At 39.5% G+C, this 18,035-nt stretch overlaps 2 protein-coding genes across 3 annotated transcripts in view; both read right to left on the bottom strand.

Annotated features, from left to right (window-relative positions):
* Positions 1-11,538, bottom strand: part of ttyh2 (tweety family member 2) — a 69,620-nt gene extending 58,082 nt beyond the window's left edge. For both annotated transcript variants that reach the window (XM_040039025.1, XM_040039024.1), the window contains exon 1: positions 10,535-11,538. In XM_040039025.1, the coding sequence (XP_039894959.1) occupies positions 10,535-10,663 (129 nt within the window). In that variant the 5' untranslated portion in view covers positions 10,664-11,538. The remainder of the gene's footprint in view (positions 1-10,534) is intronic.
* A 262-nt stretch (positions 11,539-11,800) lies between these two features.
* On the bottom strand, positions 11,801-15,004 carry rpl38 (ribosomal protein L38). The gene is made up of 5 exons (XM_040039026.1): positions 14,920-15,004; positions 14,701-14,727; positions 14,016-14,076; positions 13,289-13,411; positions 11,801-11,874 (listed from the first exon to the last, which is right to left on the bottom strand). Exons 2-5 carry the CDS (start codon positions 14,701-14,703, stop codon positions 11,849-11,851), a joined length of 213 nt encoding a protein of 70 aa, XP_039894960.1. The 5' UTR covers positions 14,704-14,727; positions 14,920-15,004; the 3' UTR covers positions 11,801-11,848.
* Positions 15,005-18,035: the final 3,031 nt, after the last annotated feature.

Here is an 18,035-nt window from a genome sequence, read left to right on the forward strand (position 1 = left end):
CAAAGTCAAAGAATATATAGGACTTAAAACAGAACTCATAAATGTATTGCTTTTAAAGCAGTTATAGCTGAGACAACACTGTCTGTCATTTCCTCTACTGTTCTTTCTTCTCAGTAGTAGGGTGCAAAAATAATAGCTTCTAAATTATGTAGCATCCATTCAGGAGCAGGACGCACAAAGACACACATAACCATGCCGCAAACCCCATCCCGGAACCATCATCCCCAAGTACTCCAACCTTCCATTAAGTTTAAAAACACCATTTATCTTTTACTGACCAGAGTGTGCACACATTCATTCAAATTGGCAGCTCCGACCACTTAACTGCTACCTAAATTAGGTTTGAGTAGTTCGCCATAAAAGCAGACTCAATATGTTAACACCCTTCTCCTTACTTGCTCACTGTAAACTCAAGAGGCCGTGCTGTCCGCTCTCTTTTGTTTCCTCCCAATTGTCCCTATAGACACGGGGGTGGGGTGAGCACGAGGCTGGAGGCAACGGCACAGGAAAGAAAGGAAGATCTAGCTGAGCGTAAAGGCAGTCCCGGAGAGCTGCATAGCATGGGTGAGGGGGTGGGTGAGGGGGTTGGTGGGGGGGGGTTGCATAAAAAGAGGATGACAGAATGACGGAGGAATTGTTGTGGTAATGAAAACAGTGAGGGTGCAGATGAGAAAAAGAGCAAAATAGAGACAAAGAGAGGTGGTGCAGGCAAAGAGTGGCTGCCTGACAAAGTGTGTGTTTCCATGTGCGTGAATTCATAACATGGGAGACAGCCGACAGAGATACCTCATCCTCACGGCTACCTCAAACACACTCTGTTACTCACTGCTCGGCCCAGTTTCTCTCCCATTACAATCCCATTGTAGATGGCCTTGCCTTGAGGCAGGAATGTTGCATAATAATGTGATTTAGCCAAAATCCAGTACAAGATATCATTGTTGAATGCCAAAAAAAGAATCTGCCCCAAAGAACGAAGCCCCCTGCCCCAAACTGCAGGGTAATACACTTAACACACAGTTAAAATGGGCAGATTGTTTTTAATTGAACTTTTGAACTATTTGTTACTCAGAAATTCTGAGGTGGCCCCTGTATGAACTTCAAACTGCCTGTAGCATATCCAATGCAAATTAGACGGCAAGTAAAGCCTATTAGATCTGTCTTTGAACATCTATATACTGAATTTGTAAGCAGTAATTCATACGTTAATCAGACTCTAAAAAATGCAGAGTTCATCATTATTCTTTTATAAAAACCCACTAAAAAAAACTAGAACATGGCAGAACAGAATATTGAGAACAACTTTAAAAAGAATGGTTTGCAATTTAACCACACTACAATTACAATCAACAAAATGGCCCATAACAGAGAATAAATAATAAACAAAGGCTTAGACACACGTTCTTGTTCAAATGGAGGACAAAGGGAGAAGCATAATGAAGCAGTAATAACCCGGGGGTAGAAATGACCCAAAGGGCACTGGCTGAGTCATTTATTCTCCCCCGAGCACCATCAAAGGTATGATGAAAGCCAGCACAGATGGGACGGTGAGATAAACGGACAGTGATGCTGTAATGACCTATCGCAAAGCCGTGTGAGAAATATAACAAACAGACTTAAAGACAGCTGGCCAAGGCAGAATGATGTTATTGCTTTCTAACGTCAGATAATATGAAATACTGAAAATAACCCTCTGAATGCACTTACGACTCGAAGGATGCAAAAATCAATACTGAGTGGAGTCTATGCCGCTCCGGAGCATGTTCACGGTGCTTCGGTCTCAATCCAAGAGAGGGACTGTGGGAGGTTTAATGCAGGGATGTGGAAGTTTGCTTTTACAGCTTCACAGTCAGTTCAACTTAATTTCACTGGAAACACTCTGATTTACTAGAGAACATCTTTCCAAATATTCAGTGTCCTTGATGAGCACTCTCTGCCGCTTTGCTGGAGCATAACAAAGACAGACAAGAAACAGAGCACATAGAGGTCGTGCTATGTCAACACAGATGTAAACTCACAACTCCCTAAGTGTTATATGTGCCTTTTACTGAGCTTCCATTAAAAATCAATTTTTAATACACATAATTAATACATAGAAATGGAAAGCACCTCCATCTGTTAAAGTGCATCTGCTAAGCAGCCCTGAGTCATTTAACAGAGGAATTCCACAAACTTAGAGGAGCTCTAAATGCAACGCTAAGCGATGTGAACTGTCTTCTGCAAGCATTGGAGCTCCACAGCAGGTGGCAGACAGCTGTGCGTAGGTTGGGAAGGCCTCCAGGCGCTGTGCACATTGCTTTGCAATACACCGAATTCGACAGTGGCCTGAATGGGCAGTGACATTACTTCAGCGTGATAGGGGTTAAATAGGTGTCAGGTCAGTTAGTGAAAAAAGAAGACATTTAAAAAGAAAAAGCTCCACTTTGAAATTCAAAGCTTGGTGGGAAACAGTAGCTGCTGTTGAATGTCACCAGAAAAGAGCTTTCTCTTTCACTTATTCTTTTAATGTTTCACTACCTTTCCCTTCTACACCCCAAAACTCCGCAAGGACTGGATCCTTCTCTCCTACAAAACAACACAACAGCAACTTTGTAAAAAGCTTAAATCCCACATCTTTAGATTCATGTCATCAAGTTTTTTTTAATTGAACTTAATACTTAACAAACGTACTTTTAGTACTCCTCACAATTAGTAAACTTTAGCTTTTAAAATGAGAGCCCCATGGCAAATTTCCCCCCATCATTTCTTTCTTTATTACATTAACCATTCTGCATGACATAGCACAGCACTTTTTCTATGACTCAAGACCACCATACCAGATTGAACTGAGGCAGCCAAGCGCCTTAAGAAATGCAAGCTGATATGGCAAAGAAGCAAAGTCCCCCACCCAAAGATCAATGAATGGTCCAACTCACTATCTTCCTCCTTGCTTCTGCCTGTTCCACTCCGATACGTACTTGGATGCCCGGGGACGAGGGCCCTTTCCAGCTCAGTGCATTCAGCTGAGCCTGCCCATGTTCACAGCTGGGATGCTATTAAGTCCCAGCAAGGTGACCCATGAGATATGGATGAGAAGCGGGGGGGGGGGTTCTGTTGTTAAACCATTGTTTCAAATCTATTACACTATGTTAGGGAAGTATTAATACCAGTATGGCTAACACAAGCAATTAAAAAAGCATCCAAAGACCAACTGCAGTTCTACATTCAACCAGTTTCCTAATGCCTGCAGTGAGAGGAAGCAAGAAGCAACTTTGAAGCAAATACTGGAGATGGAAGAAAAAAAAAAAGTTTTTATCCGCTCCACTGCTCTTGATAACTTGATTATAAGCTGTCGCTACTTGGGTGGTATTTTGCACCATTGTTATTGTGAAACTAATATCAATGGTAGGTCTACTATATAAGATAAGATAAGATAAGATAAGATAACCTTTATTAGTCCCACACGTGGGAAATTTGTTTTGTCACAGCAGGAAGTGGACAGTGCAAAAGTTATGAGGCAAAAATTAGAATACAATAAGAATAAATACAGTACACAACTGTACAGAATAGAATAAAATACTATATACAGTAGAATAAAATAAAATAAATATTGCAATAAAGTACCCCACAGAAGCCTATTATTAAAAAAAAAAGCTGTATTGATGTATATCTACATTGTGTTGTCTTACTACCATAAACTGATGGTGTCTAAAGTTTCTTCCAATCCGTTTAATTTCACCCTTTCTGTTTTTTCTCTAAAAAGAAAGCGTTGTGAATATTTTTTTAGTAAATGCTTCTTTAATAAACACGGCCATCCTGACCGGGACATCTCTGGAGTGAAGCAAAGCGCGTTATGTTTGTTTCCTCTCTGAACCCAAAGCCAACCTGTTTCCTCGGGGAAGTCAGGGGTCATGATTTTGATTCCACACCGTCACAACAAAGGAAACCCAACCCCCCCCCAGCAGCTTACATGAGAGACATGAGAGGAATGTGGCTAAGTGAATCCACGTCTCCCAATTCATACAGCTTTGGTGTATGGCCAAGGTTGAAGGTTTCCTGTGTTGTATATCACTAACTAAAATTATAACACTAAGGAAATACAAAGAAAACCAAGTTTACAGCAGCACGGTTGGTCATCCGCTGCTGTCATATCCTGTTTAATCGTGGTTAGATCAGCATGAGGGCTTGAATATTGCCTTATTAGTGCAGACCTAAGCCATACCATATAGTCAATCAGGTGATACTAATCACTAGCTTCAAGCAGCATGGAGACAGATTGGGGTTAATGACCTTCTGGAAACCCAGAGGGGACAGTGTAAGTTCTTTTCTCTTTGTCTATGCATGTCACTAACGAGCAATACATACATAGATGGCTGTGTAGCAAAAAAAGACAACCTACCAGAGAGACTGAACTGAGGTGAATCACTGCTTTAACAATAAGGTTACACAATCATTCAGGCAAACGGGGAGAGGCTGAGATAAGACAAGGAGCATGGGAATTAAGAACGACAGATTTAAGATTGATTTTCTCGAGGAGGCGGCAAAAGGAGTTGGTAAATTTCCAGTGCAATCAGAGTGACTGCGATAGCTGAACAGATAATGGATTTTCAGCTCCTGAAACGCATAATTTTTCATTTTCGATCACACGCACTAAACGCAGTTAACACAACAGTGCCATATAAGCGTTTAGCTGCAAATCAGGAAAGTAGCTGCTTGAAACAACATCGTGTGAAGAGGGCTCACGCAAAAATGCAATCAAATCATTTTTTAACCATAAATTAGAAATAGTCATAAATCTAGCAGTATTAATGAGAATGTAATGGCTGTACTTTAATGGGAAATGGAGCTGCAGCGCTTTCAAACTGAAGTATACGACTTGGAGAAAATCATAAAAAATACATATTTTATCCACAAAGACTGCACATAAGTTTTCCGGTCTTTATGATTAGCGACTCTGACACACAGTGCATTTATTTAAACTGGGAGGTTTTATGTCAATGAACAAAGATGGTGAGGTGAAGGGAATGCTGATGAATGACTACAGAAATAGCAAAGGTGACAAAAAACACCTGGAAAGTCTGAAAAACCAAGCATGACGGTGGAACTCATTTTTCAGACGCGATCTGTGACGCAGAGAGATGGGATGTATTAAAAGTTCTTGTTTGTGACCATAAATGAACGCTGTGTATGTGCCCAGGTCTTTATCTCATATCACTCTGAGCAATATGATAAAAGCCTTCAACAGGAGACTGTCTGAGGTGGTTATTACAGGATGTGTCAATTTGTCTCAGACAAAAAGAGAAAAAAAGTCTATTTTCCTGTGCAGGAAACAGACAAAAGTTTTTTTTTTAACCATCCTTAATTGTGTAAATATTTAGAACAAGAGCAAAGAAGACAAACATCTACCCAAAAATACAAAAGCTTCCCTGAACTCTTTGTACCGTAACAGGCAGAACACCACATGAGACTAGTAGCTAACTGTCAACAGTAAAGAACATGACAGATTTCCTGCAGCGGCTGCATACATTTTTCAACACATTTCTGTGCTTGACTGAGCGTACACGAGCATAAATCCACATTCTTCCCAGTAATTACTGTTACTGAACAGCTGATAAGAGGAAAATATTTAAGTTTCACAAAAAAACACGAACATGCTGCCTGTGTCTTCCCAGAGTCTCATGACCAACTCAAAATTGGTTCAAGTAATGCCTGAGTTAATTACTTTGGTAATCAGCCTGCTTTTCTTTTGATGTACAGTACTTCGCCAACGCCTTGAACCACCCCTCATTTCTTTATATTTTTCTTCCAAGGAGTCTAAATGTCTTGTAATGTTTTAAAGTCATCTTGAGCAATAGCAGTCCAGGTTTTGTGAAGGTCTTTCAAAGTTTTTCTTTGGATGTTGGCTGGTTTTTCACAGATTTTCAGACCACTCCTTGTACCTGACCATCTTCAGAGGAATTATTATTATTATTGTTGTTTATTTGTGTGCTAACACTGATCTTAACTCAGATCTATGAATCACTTAAGCATAAAAACACACCTAACTCCGGGGAAGAACCAATGCTGTGTCTAAATATAACAGGCAACTTAGCAACCAACTAACAAATGTCAAAGATAATAGTTGGACTGGCATGAAAAGTATATTTGCACCAACAACACCAACAATGAGCTGAATTAGCTGAAGGTGAACAGCACCTGAAAGTCATGGAATGCGAGTACTACAATCCTGATCACATTTTGATCCACCATGCAACAGCATCTGGAAAGTATCTGAATGCTAACAGCTTCATTCTTCACCATGACAAACACACTGCCAGAGCAGTAAAAGCATATCTGGGCAGAAAATCACACATTACAACTCTATCAGTCATGGATTGGCCTCCTCAGAGCCCAGACTTCAACATTATCGAAGCAGTGTGGGATCATCTTGACAGAGAACAGAACAAGAGGCGGCCAAAAACCCAAGAAGAGCTTTAAACATCTTTAACAAATCCTTGAGAACTATGAAGACTAGTTAAAGCTTGTAAGATTGTCAGATTGTGGTGAAGAATAAATGTGATCCTACGAAATATCCACTGTCATAGAATTGTACAAACTCTATTTTTGTCTTATATTCTGTATTTCCACACATTAGCATATGTTTCAACAAATCACTGCACCTATTCCCCATTCTACTCGCAAAATATAAAGGAATTACGGATGGCTCAAGACTTTTGCGCAGAGCTGTAAACTGTACAGTAACCAATCTGCCTACATTTTATTTGTTTGTTGTTTTATTTTAATTTGCATAATAAGAGAGTTCTGTCTCCCAGTCGGCTGCACTAGCCAGTAATGCACAATTACACTCCCACATTGTCAGCAGAACATTAAAAATACACCCACAACAGAATGGCTTCCACCTTGGCTCAAGATTTTTGCACAGTACAGTAAGTGCCAGTGCAAATGTAGGACTACCTAAACATATACATTAAAAACTTCAAGTAAACAGAAGCACAAATGACTATTGTTCTGAAAACTCTGATTTTAGTATTTAGTATTACATTCTATCATCACACTATATGAGTTTTAGTGACTCTGGCTGCTTAAAAGGGAGGAGAGTACATTGGTGGGATGACTGGCGCATGTGATCCAGTGATCCATGTGATCTGTACCAGTAATTTATTTGGCATAAATATGTTTATGTTTGATTCACAAAGCAGGAAATGAAGAAAAGAAAGGAGAAGTCAGATAGACTAGGACCTTCTGACCTACACATAACATCTGGCTCAACACACACACATACATACATTCAAAAATACAAGAACAAAAAAAATTAGGCCTCCGACTCTGTCCTACTTTTGGGTAAGCCTTTCCAGTTTTTTGCCCTCTTTATATCCCACAGGCCTCGGGACAGGAAGAGCAGAGAAATCCATTTTCTACATCAGACACTGGCTGAGAAAGACTGAGCAAATTGCTGAGCAGATCAGCAGTTTGTCTCTCAAGCCTGTGCGTGCCCAAAACAAACATAAGTGATGGATGTCAGTTGCTCACGAGGTCAGCATGCTTAAAATGAATGCTAGCTGGACTGACGAGAAGAAAAAAAGTTCAGTTCAACAATCACGCCCACTCCATGCAGTAATTGACCAATTGAGTGCAGGTCTGAAAGTAGGCCCTGGGAGCAAGGTTTAAACACCTTTTGCCTTTAAAGCAGTCACTAAACGGATCCTCTGCATAGTTTTCAAGCCTACTCAACCCTCAACTCTGCAGCACTAGATGAGATTTTCCAAAATATCTCAGTAAAATAAAAAAGAATAGCTTGATTAAGGTCAGAAGACAGAAATTAGAGGCACTCCAGGCAGATGATTCAGCTTACAGACATTCCTTTACTGACAACAGCAGTAGTAGATTCCTACCACACACACACACACACACACAGATAAAGAACAATGAAATATAGCATCGCCTCACATCCCTTCACATTCCCTGGCCCGAAGCCAGGGCGGGACTTCACCAGGATTGCCCACGGTACAACTAACCAATTACAAATCCTCTGACAAAGCATGTGGTCTGCTTTAAGAAGCATGGCTCAGCTGCTCAATGCTACCCCATCTACAACAGAAAATGTCAACTCAGCAACTCGTTAACAAAAGAATCAACTCACCACCACATAACTCAATTAAAGTGTAATTTTTATCCCATTAAACTGTTAAATGCTGTAAAAGTATCGACTGCAACGCACTAAATCACCCCAGATATCACAGTGTACTGTAGTTTTATAAAACAGGACAGTATAAGTTAATTCACAGTTTTTACTGTGTCGCAGTGCTGACCATGTTAATACATTATACTTCACTAGCAACCTTAACACTCTTCCTAAATACTATAAGCATAATTCACAGCTTGGCGACTATTCAGGACACCCAAGATCCATGTTATCAGTGTTATTCTCAGTAACTCATTAATTGATTACATGCACAGCACATGAGCATGGCTTCTAATTCAGGCAAAACAGGGGGTGGTGATGTGAATTAAGCTCAACAGCTCATAAAGGAAAAGGAATATAATGCCCTAAGTAGCCTGGCATATGCCTGAAATTGCGTCATTTGCTGTGGTGCTTTACAGTACATTGTTTTACATGCTGAGACCATTAAAGCCTCGACAATAGAAAGCAGGAGCATGGTTTAGTCAGATAGAGTGTGGTGGGAGAAAGAAGATTCGCACAGAACAAGTAAGGTTGATGGATGCAGTGGTGGGGATTTCCTACCCCAGACTGACTGACCCCCTGTGGCTGACAGTATTCTCAGTGGGAATTGCTTTTCACCTGCTGAGACTCACCACCTTCTCTTCCTGCACCCCGTGGCTCCGGCTGTATTTCCACAATGCAATCGAGGGCGGCACAGGGCAGCACGAGGAAAAAAGGCAATCTGCCTCTCTTTGCCTCATTTGGAGTCTTCCTCAACATGAGTGAAAAAATATATTCTATATCTTGCAAAGACAGAATGCATCAAAACCAAAATGAATGCAATGGTATCAGTGAATATGTTGTCCAGTATTTCCTGGGGTCTCTCCTTTTCTATCGTTAAAGTCCTGAAAGGCTCAAGCACAGGGACTCAACACATCATGAAGAGTGTTTTTAGGCTTGATTCTTCTATTGATACTTTTCCAACAGAAAAGGAGAGACCCTAAGCTGCTTCCTATCTGTGCTGATGGGTAACTGTTGACAATATCAGCGTTATAGTTATAGTACAGAGGGGGTCCCCCTTGGGTCTGAGGGATGGGAATGTCATCATCAGAGGGGTGAAACAAGTGAATGAAACACCCACCAAAAACATCACAAGGTGGAAAAATAACCTTGCTCTTATTGTCTCCACTTAGTTAGAATAAGTAAGGCCCCCCCCCCCCTTCTATCTCTGTTTTTGATCACCCCCAACTGAAGAGGTGCTATGACTAAAATCCTCCTTTAAATTCCAGGAAACTTGTGATCATGTGTTAACACAGAAATAAGAAGGAAATATGAATCATAGCCACATTAAATCTGGCGTGACTAGTATTGGCTTATGAAAGAATGCACCCATTTGCGATTCACTAATGGTGACTATGTGATAATGACTCCCACTTGCCTTATTTCACTGCTGAAATTAAACGCTTGAAAATCATTATAAGGCTCTGACTGTCTCAGACACCTGAACTCACTCTGGAGACCAGTGTGCTAGGATGCTGCAGCGATGAACTTAAATGCCATCACTTCTCAGGATGACTACTTGCACTGACAGAGGCAGAACTGTAACCTTGAAAAATTCAACAGTTAAATAATGAAACATTCATGGAACATGACATGTGTTCACAAGCAGGTCATTAGTCATCCAAAAGTTGATCCCAACCCTCTTCAGTGCTGTGTGAAATGGTCCTGTCACCACCTCTGGAGTTGGATGGGAATCACTTTGACTCCCACGGGTGATCTATGCCAGCATTATCCCACAAGGGTGCTTCCTCTCTCTGTCTCTCCAGCACACACAGATAAAAGATTAGCTCATTTTAAAAGCTGCAACAGTCGATCCAAGCAGTGTTTGGGAGATGTCCTGTGCTGCGTTTTCTCTTTCTAAGGTTTTCTGAAGTAATGATGATGATGATGCTTTGTTAGTGTGTTTGCTGAAGAGCAATCGCTGCTTTCAGAACGATGACTGCAATTACAATACATAAACAGCATTTTGAGTTGGTTCTCATGTCAATGGCAAAGTAAAGATGCTTCAGTGTGATTTCAGTGGAGCTGACTAGGTTACGTGCAGGGACATTATGGCCCACTTTTGTCATCAATAATACAATGCAGTGTGACTCTTGAGGGTAGCAGAGGGAATAGTGATAGCAAACAGCCCACAACTGATTCTAGTGAAACAACAGCAATATCAGAAAAAATGATCATACTGTGGGTTGGTTTTGGGACAATGTGTTAAAATAGTATTATAAACTCTTTATTAAGTGTCATTGCAGAAACCTACAGACATATTATGCCCCAGTTTTTAAGCGTCTATAACTAGGCTTCTGGTAAAGAGCCATATGTCCCATATCCCTCTCCACTGACCTGCTGGTAGTTCTCATCTTCAGGCTGGAAGGTCTTATCAATGGGCTGAAACCTCAGATTGATATGAGGAAAATTGTGAAGCCAGTAAGTCCACCACGGCGCAATGTAATCCACACGATCCGAAGACATCACTGCCCGGAGAAAAAGTTAGGCTTCAGCCTAAATTAGCCTCTCAGTAGTAAAGCAGGCAGTTTCTTCCGCTGCCGGATATTTTAATCAAGTCGCACATTAAACAAAGGCAACGATAAAAGCATGCTCGGTTGTGGAAACACGCTCGACCACACATGAGAGGTGGGGAAAGTCCTGCAAAGGTAAAAGTGTGTTTGCAAAGTGAGCTCCGGTTAAGATTTTTCCCGAGAAAGATCAATAATCACTCTGCGTCCATGTTTCCGTTCCTGTGGACCCACAGATACTATCCGACCGACAGCTGCTCCACACAAACAGCAGACAACACAGTCAGCAGCGTGAACGCGCACTTATAGTAGGCGCAGGACACCAGGGGGTGAGGGGGCGTGCACATTCGCTTTCGTAAATGGTTTCGGAACATTAGTCTGGCAGCATACATCATAAGTACAACTAATTAATTAAATAAACAAAGTCAGTTTATTGTAACATCAGCTACATCGATTTTTTTTTAAAATTATTAACGGCCCCTTTATTCTCTGGTAAATAAGCAACAGCGGTGCCACCTAGTGTTCAATTAAGCCAATTACACAACATGCAGCCCGTGGGTCATTTTTAAAGTGGCTTATATTAACATTTTGTATACTTGTATTTTCTGGTGTACTTCAGCTACAGATGCAGCAAATTTAGATGCTAAAATAATATTTGCTGTATTCATGAGCAGGTTACTTATATTTATTTATGAAACTTTGCTGTAATTAAACTAAGTGGAATTGAGCCAGATTCAGCCCAGCTGTCAAATAGCCAACTGTGCTGGTTATATGACTTTATCACTTTAAATGTTTCCAAAATTAATTTTATAGCCATTAAAATTTACAAGTTTACATTTTCTGGGTAAAAATCTTGTATATAGATGTAGTATGGCTATATGTTGATGCAGACATTGTAACCAAGCAGTCAGTGAAAACCTCTACAAAGATGAAGCTGAAGAAAACAATCAACATCTACAAAGGATGCATTTTATTATTTCGCCCCAAATTGTGCTATAAAGTCATTGCCGCTCATTTCAGATCAAATGCTCCAATGTCCATGTCACACTTGTGGATTATGGTATAACAACACAACAAATCACAGAAGCCAAAGTGATTTTTCCCCCCAGTTTTTTATTACAATTATCTGTACATCACGGATTTACTTCAGCTCCTTCACAGCCAGACCTGTAGAGAAAGAAAGACAAAAGATTAGAAATATTCAGATACACACTTTCTAAAACACAACTGGGAAAATACATTTGAGGCATCACATGATTAAAGTAGTAAGGAGTATTTATATTTTCATCAAAATTTCTCCACTTGCACCAGGTATCACATCTGACCTTTACAGGGCAAGTTATTAACAATTATCATACCGGCAGTATTAAGAAGACGGCAGACTGCCATCAACACGAGTGACAGCAAACTGCAAAGAACCAGTTAATGTGGATCTGCTCTTTGAAGAGCATGAATGTTTCTGTGGCGATTAGAATTTAATTCAGGGTTGTTGGGGGGGGGGGGGGGGGGGTTAATACAAAGAGCTTGCGATTCAATGCCAGTTTCAGTCCTACCAGCTACAGCATGACGTGTTACAGAAAAGCAGAGGATAAAATGATAGCTCATTATAATTTAAAGTATTACAATTTTTAAAGAAATAATTCTTCAAAAAAAACTAATCTAAACCCTGATATGCAGCAGAAAATTGATGATATTATTAATTTTAAAATGAATTAATTTGTCTAAAAATGGCTCCTCTGCCATTATGAGGCAAACTTCTTGGCTACAGGTTTTATGGTGCAATTCCACCATACACAGACTTTTAGGCACTAACTGCAATGTCTAGACAGGCTGCAATCAAATATGAAAACATTTGAAAACCAAACAGATATCAGAGCAAAGGAACACAACATAAACTGGGAAAGCTCTGCTGTAGCAATCAATTTCTTTGGTTCTTTTTATTATGAGACTTTTTTTTTTTTTCCAGTATTGCACTATTAACCCTTGCAATTCAGGGCACTTAAGTATCAGGACCTTCTGTTCTACACATTGTAAACAGAGAATCTGCAGCTGTGCTTTACACACTGAAAAGTCCAGGTCATTATCCACGAGAACCAGATATCATTAATACATGTGCACACAGACTTTTTAAACGCTAAAGATTCCAGACATTTGTTTATGAAATTAACTACGTTTTATACGTTTCCTTCCAAATATGATAAAGCAGACAACTACTGTGGGCCAATAAAAGCACTAAAGTCCCAGAATATCAAAAAACATAACTGTATTTTTATGAATGTTCTTCAAAAAGGGTTTATTTTTTAACACTGCAGCCAAGAGAAACAAACCATTAACAATCACTGAACCATGTCTCAATAAGTAAGTTAACTTAAAGGGATGCACCAGCATTAAAAATCTTCAACCCAAAGGTGGCCCAAAACTGTACAGAGTAGCATATGTGCACATATCTTTAAATCAGTGCAATAAAAGGTTTCGTCTGAGTCATTTTAATTCAAAGCCCTTAAATCCACTTGATAAAAATAAAGAGTACATATTCCAGAAAGCTGTGTTCACTTTACATGCCACCTCTCTTATTACTCACCTGGGGGCAGGGACTGTTTGAGCTTCTCAGCCTTCTCCTTGTCTGTGATGACCAGGGTGTACAGGTACCTGCTGCAGCGCACCTTGAACTTAACATTGTCCTTGTTCTTCTTGATCTTTACGGCTAAAGGAGGAAAGACAAAGCTGTGTTAGCGCCGAGTCTCTTCAAAAGTAAACTCAAACATAATTATTTCTCAAGTCAAACAAACACTAATAGGTGAGAGCTTTAGTTTAATACTTTCCTCTACTGGATCTGCTAATAAAAACAGCATTCTGAACACATGTTTTTTCATGTCTCAAAAATAGGCTTGTGGGAGGTGACTACATATGTAAGTATGAATGGTCTGTATATTAAATAGCCTAAGACAACACAGAATAACTGCCACAAGCCTGCCAATTACTAAATACTTTTAGTAAGTTTCACCACAATTTATTATTTATCAAAGCCATGGTGATTTTGCTTTGGGGGAAGACCAAAATCTCGCTGAAGAGCACTTTAATTTAGAGGTAACTACATGATAGATGCCCCCCCCCAAAAAAAATGTTTCTAGAGGTTCAAATTTCTTTTTCAACACATTCACTGGACTTTAAAAGGTGCATTTCAATTTACAATGTTAGCATAGAGCTGTCTGTGGCAAGCTGTCACCCACATATCTACCTATTCTTTGGCAAGAAGATTAAATTTCTAGTTGTTAAACATCAAAATGTGATGTCTGTGTGCCTCTTACACTTAGCATCCTTCCTCCTGGCTGTCAGCAGGAAATCTTTGATTTCTTCTATCTTGCGAGGCTACAAATAAACAGAAAAAATGATCAGTCAGGCAGAGCATCAAACTTCACATGCTGATAATGAATCGCTAACGAGTGTTAGTGGACCGGTGGAACTGAGGTTCCCGTTATGAAGTCGAAACCTAGCACTTGGTCCATCATTATTCTCGCAAGAGTGTAAATGCATCACGGGCACATCAGCCTGAGATGTTTGGACTTCTTGCTGTTAGCAAAAAACTCTTTTGGTAGGATGTTGCTAATTGTCAGGCACCCTGTGGCTAACGCAGACCAAGTCTAAGCTGTAGTACTGTAGAAAAGACGCAACTATGATTTTAGTGCCTTAAGCTACTTTCAAGACATTCACTTCTAATTAAAATAACAAAAAAAACAACAACCCCAAAACAATTTCTTATAGGTATTGACTCATGTGTCATTCCTCAACAAACTGCAGCCGGGTGGCCCAGCTTAGCCCCTGAGCGGCATTTTGCTAATGCTAATAGCCAGTGCTAACTACTTTTACAACAACTACCGACTATTAACTTAACTGTAAACACATTCTAAGTAACAACATACACGTATACATGACATACAACCTTATTAAGCACAAATAAGCAACTAACAGATTAAAATGAGATGCAATCCTTACCATGCTGCCGTGTCAGCGGACTGGAGGCTGCGGAAGAGAGAGATCGAGTCAGCTATACAGACGATAATCAATGTACTAAAAATAAAATTTCAATCTAATCTTCTACCAACGGAATGAAATAATTATATTTTAGCAAAAGTTGGGTTCTAATTGTTGCTGACAAAGAGGATGGATGATGATTAAAATAGTCATTATGTTTGTGGTGCAACATGAACTTACTCAGTCGGCCAGAGAGGGGATGAAAAAGGGGCGGGACTTCCGGTTGAAAACGCATTTATATGTCACTACGGCAACTACCGAGGGCCAAGACGAAAAGCGAATCGGATATTGATACAGGAGCCCAGTTTTGCCGAAATTTAAAAGCCTTTGTGTGCCGCATAAATCCCCAAATCGTGTTTTATAGACTTTATTACCATATATTGAATATTAAACTTAATATAACCCAGCCAAGCATATACTGGTGAATGACAAAAAAAATGTATGTATGTCTTTATTTCCCAATAACAAAACAATTGCCAATTTCTTTTTCCAGCAGGACTTTGCATCTGCCCACAATGACAAAGCTGCTACTAAATACTGGCCATGATATTACTTGGCTTGATTGGCCAGGTAACTCGCCTGAATTAAAACTCATAGAGGCTCTATGGGTTATTGTCAAGAAAGCTGAAGGTCGCAAAGTAACTGTTGGTTTTATTAGCCAGGAAAGGCAATTGAATGTACCAAAAATGAAAAAAAAAAAAAAATGGCAAAAAACCACCATACCTCAAACAGGTTTCCAATGCAAGAGTATAAATAAGCTTATAAAACTGCATGTACATAAAATTTAATATATCCTCTAATAATTCACTGTTGTAGTGTGCACAGTTCATTTAAGCCTGGTGAATGTCAGTGATTTGTTGCCTATGACACAGAACCACAATATGAATTTATTAATTTGCTGCTCAACTGCACACAGATTATACACATTAGACCTTTTCATGAATACAACATGCATCACACAGGACATAATGTGCTGAGAATTCCTCACAGGCCGGTAAAGCGGATTATGTATGAAGGTTATTCCTCACCCTCTGTGTGACCCTTTTGTTATCCTGCAGATCACACACTGTGTTTCACTGCGCACTTTCAGCCAAGTATGAATAAGCTTTGATGGATGCACTACAGCGTGCCTCTGAATAGAAACACTGACTAGGACCAGTGTGTGGAAGAAATTATGTTTGCGCTGCCAGAAAAAAGCCATATCTCCAAGATGTGGACATGATCGCACTAGGTCTCCTCTGCAGACCTGAGACTGACCTGGAACATGCATTGTGTTTATCACTTCAGGAGCAGAATCATGTTGTAATGGTCATGCATTCATTTCTACTAATTATGTAAAGTGAACCTGAAATTAATTCAGTTAAATGCTGTGGATATATTTCCACATAATTAGCATAAAGGTAAAGTGTTAGTAAAGCAGGAAAGACACTGGGCTGCAAACACGATTTTGAAATTGAGTTCTAAAATAAAAAATCCCAAAATAAAAATACAGAATAGATGTTTATTTAAGTTTAATCTCCCTAGAAGTTGCCAGGGATTTTTTCTGTACCTAAAAATGTATTTTCCACCTGTAATAGTGGTCAACCCTTTATTCAATACATTTGAGATTAGAGAAAAATTGTGAACACAGTGATCCAGTCAAGTGTCAAGAAAAATCTTTCTTGTGTATCAGTTAAAAACCCCCCAAAACAACCCCTTTCCTTTTCTACTGAGCACCTCAAAGCCCCTCAGTCACACCAAAGAAAGCTGCAATCCACTACCCTGCATAAATGTTAAATGTTCAATAACTTCTCAACGCTGCTAGGAATATAACTTACAAACTTTCATGGGAAAATAAATCGAATCAAACTCAGTATTTTTTTTCCTTCTTTTGTCCAAAATGACATACAAATAGAAACTTCAATGGTCTGAATTTACCTTGTTTACTATATGGACAAATATCAAGCAGAAAAGGACAGAATTTCCCGGCCATATACCGTATCACTGAGCTGATTCAAAAGTCAGCCATCACTTCATAACTTCCATTCAGAGTCTTTGCTGTATAGACATATTAAATGTTTTCATAAGTGACACTTCCATAAACTGGATTTTACCAAGCAAAAGAAATAATTGTATAACTCAAAATGCAAGGGTGAAAGAAAACTTCATGTTTTAATACGTTTTTTTCTCTCTCTGTTTTTTTTTTCAATAAAGATGCATTCACACAGCAAGTCGCGTCAGAGCCCCAGATTTATCTAACAGTTCAAGGTCAGGCAGACTGTGGGTGAGGAAATATTGCTGTCTATAACGGGAGATGATAAGGAACCAAATAAGACTGTATTTAATCCAATTAGAGATTTCCTTTCACTACTGAAATAGTTCGCGCGCTTCAAATTGAGTTGTGAACTGTGAATGTTCTGCCTGTCTATCTGTTCATCTGTTCTAATACGTCTTTCTAGCCCTTTCTCTCATTCTCGTCCTAAACCGTAGATACAGAGAAGCCGTTAACCCGGAGGTCATTTTTAAAGCAAGTACGCAACAGGCATTATATCCTCTTGTATGGCTGAGTTTTTCAAACTCAGTTCAGGGCCAAGCATTGCGAGGGAACTGAATGTTTCTTTTGAGAAGGGTGGGAAGAATTACATGTATAATACAATTTGTTTCCTGAAAAACTGCTGTGTTGGGCTTTTGTATTATACGCTCTGGCAGGTATTTCTTTGGTTTCAGACTTACACTAAATTTAAAAAAAAAAAAAAAGAGGGAGAGAGAGCAAAAAAGTAAAAGATTTGCTTGAGACATCTTTGAAACTGCACACATTACAACCAACCTGCTGACTTATGAGTTCAATTATCTTTTGCACTCAAGACAGATAAACCCAATGGGTACCAGAATAATAAGCCTTTAAGTATATAAATGGTTCACAGTGAAGAAATTCCCATCTATTATCCTTACAACCTGACAAAAATAATTCCATGTATTTCTACAGCAGTAGAGCACATGAGCCAATTCTGCGATGGTGAGGTGTGAAACACATTTCTGCTCAGTGGGTGTCAATTTACTTTACCTTCTTGTGTTCAAGGCAGTGTTTGGCTTTGTAATTTATTATGCATGTACTTTGTTTCAGAGGAAATGGTAGTGGCAACATACTCCAGCAGTACATATTTCCCATAGTTGTCTTACCTGGAGGTGAGTTCATAAGTGGGCTGAACTGTATTCAAGTTTAAAATGTGCACAAGCCAAGGATATTTGGTCAGTGATGCTTGAGTGACACCTCAGTCTGTTTCCATTGCTCTGACTTGGCGTTAATTCATAAAGAC

Source organism: Simochromis diagramma, unplaced genomic scaffold, assembly GCF_900408965.1.
Source record: "Simochromis diagramma unplaced genomic scaffold, fSimDia1.1 OVJJ01000402.1, whole genome shotgun sequence".
NCBI classification, from domain to species: Eukaryota; Metazoa; Chordata; class Actinopteri; order Cichliformes; family Cichlidae; genus Simochromis; species Simochromis diagramma.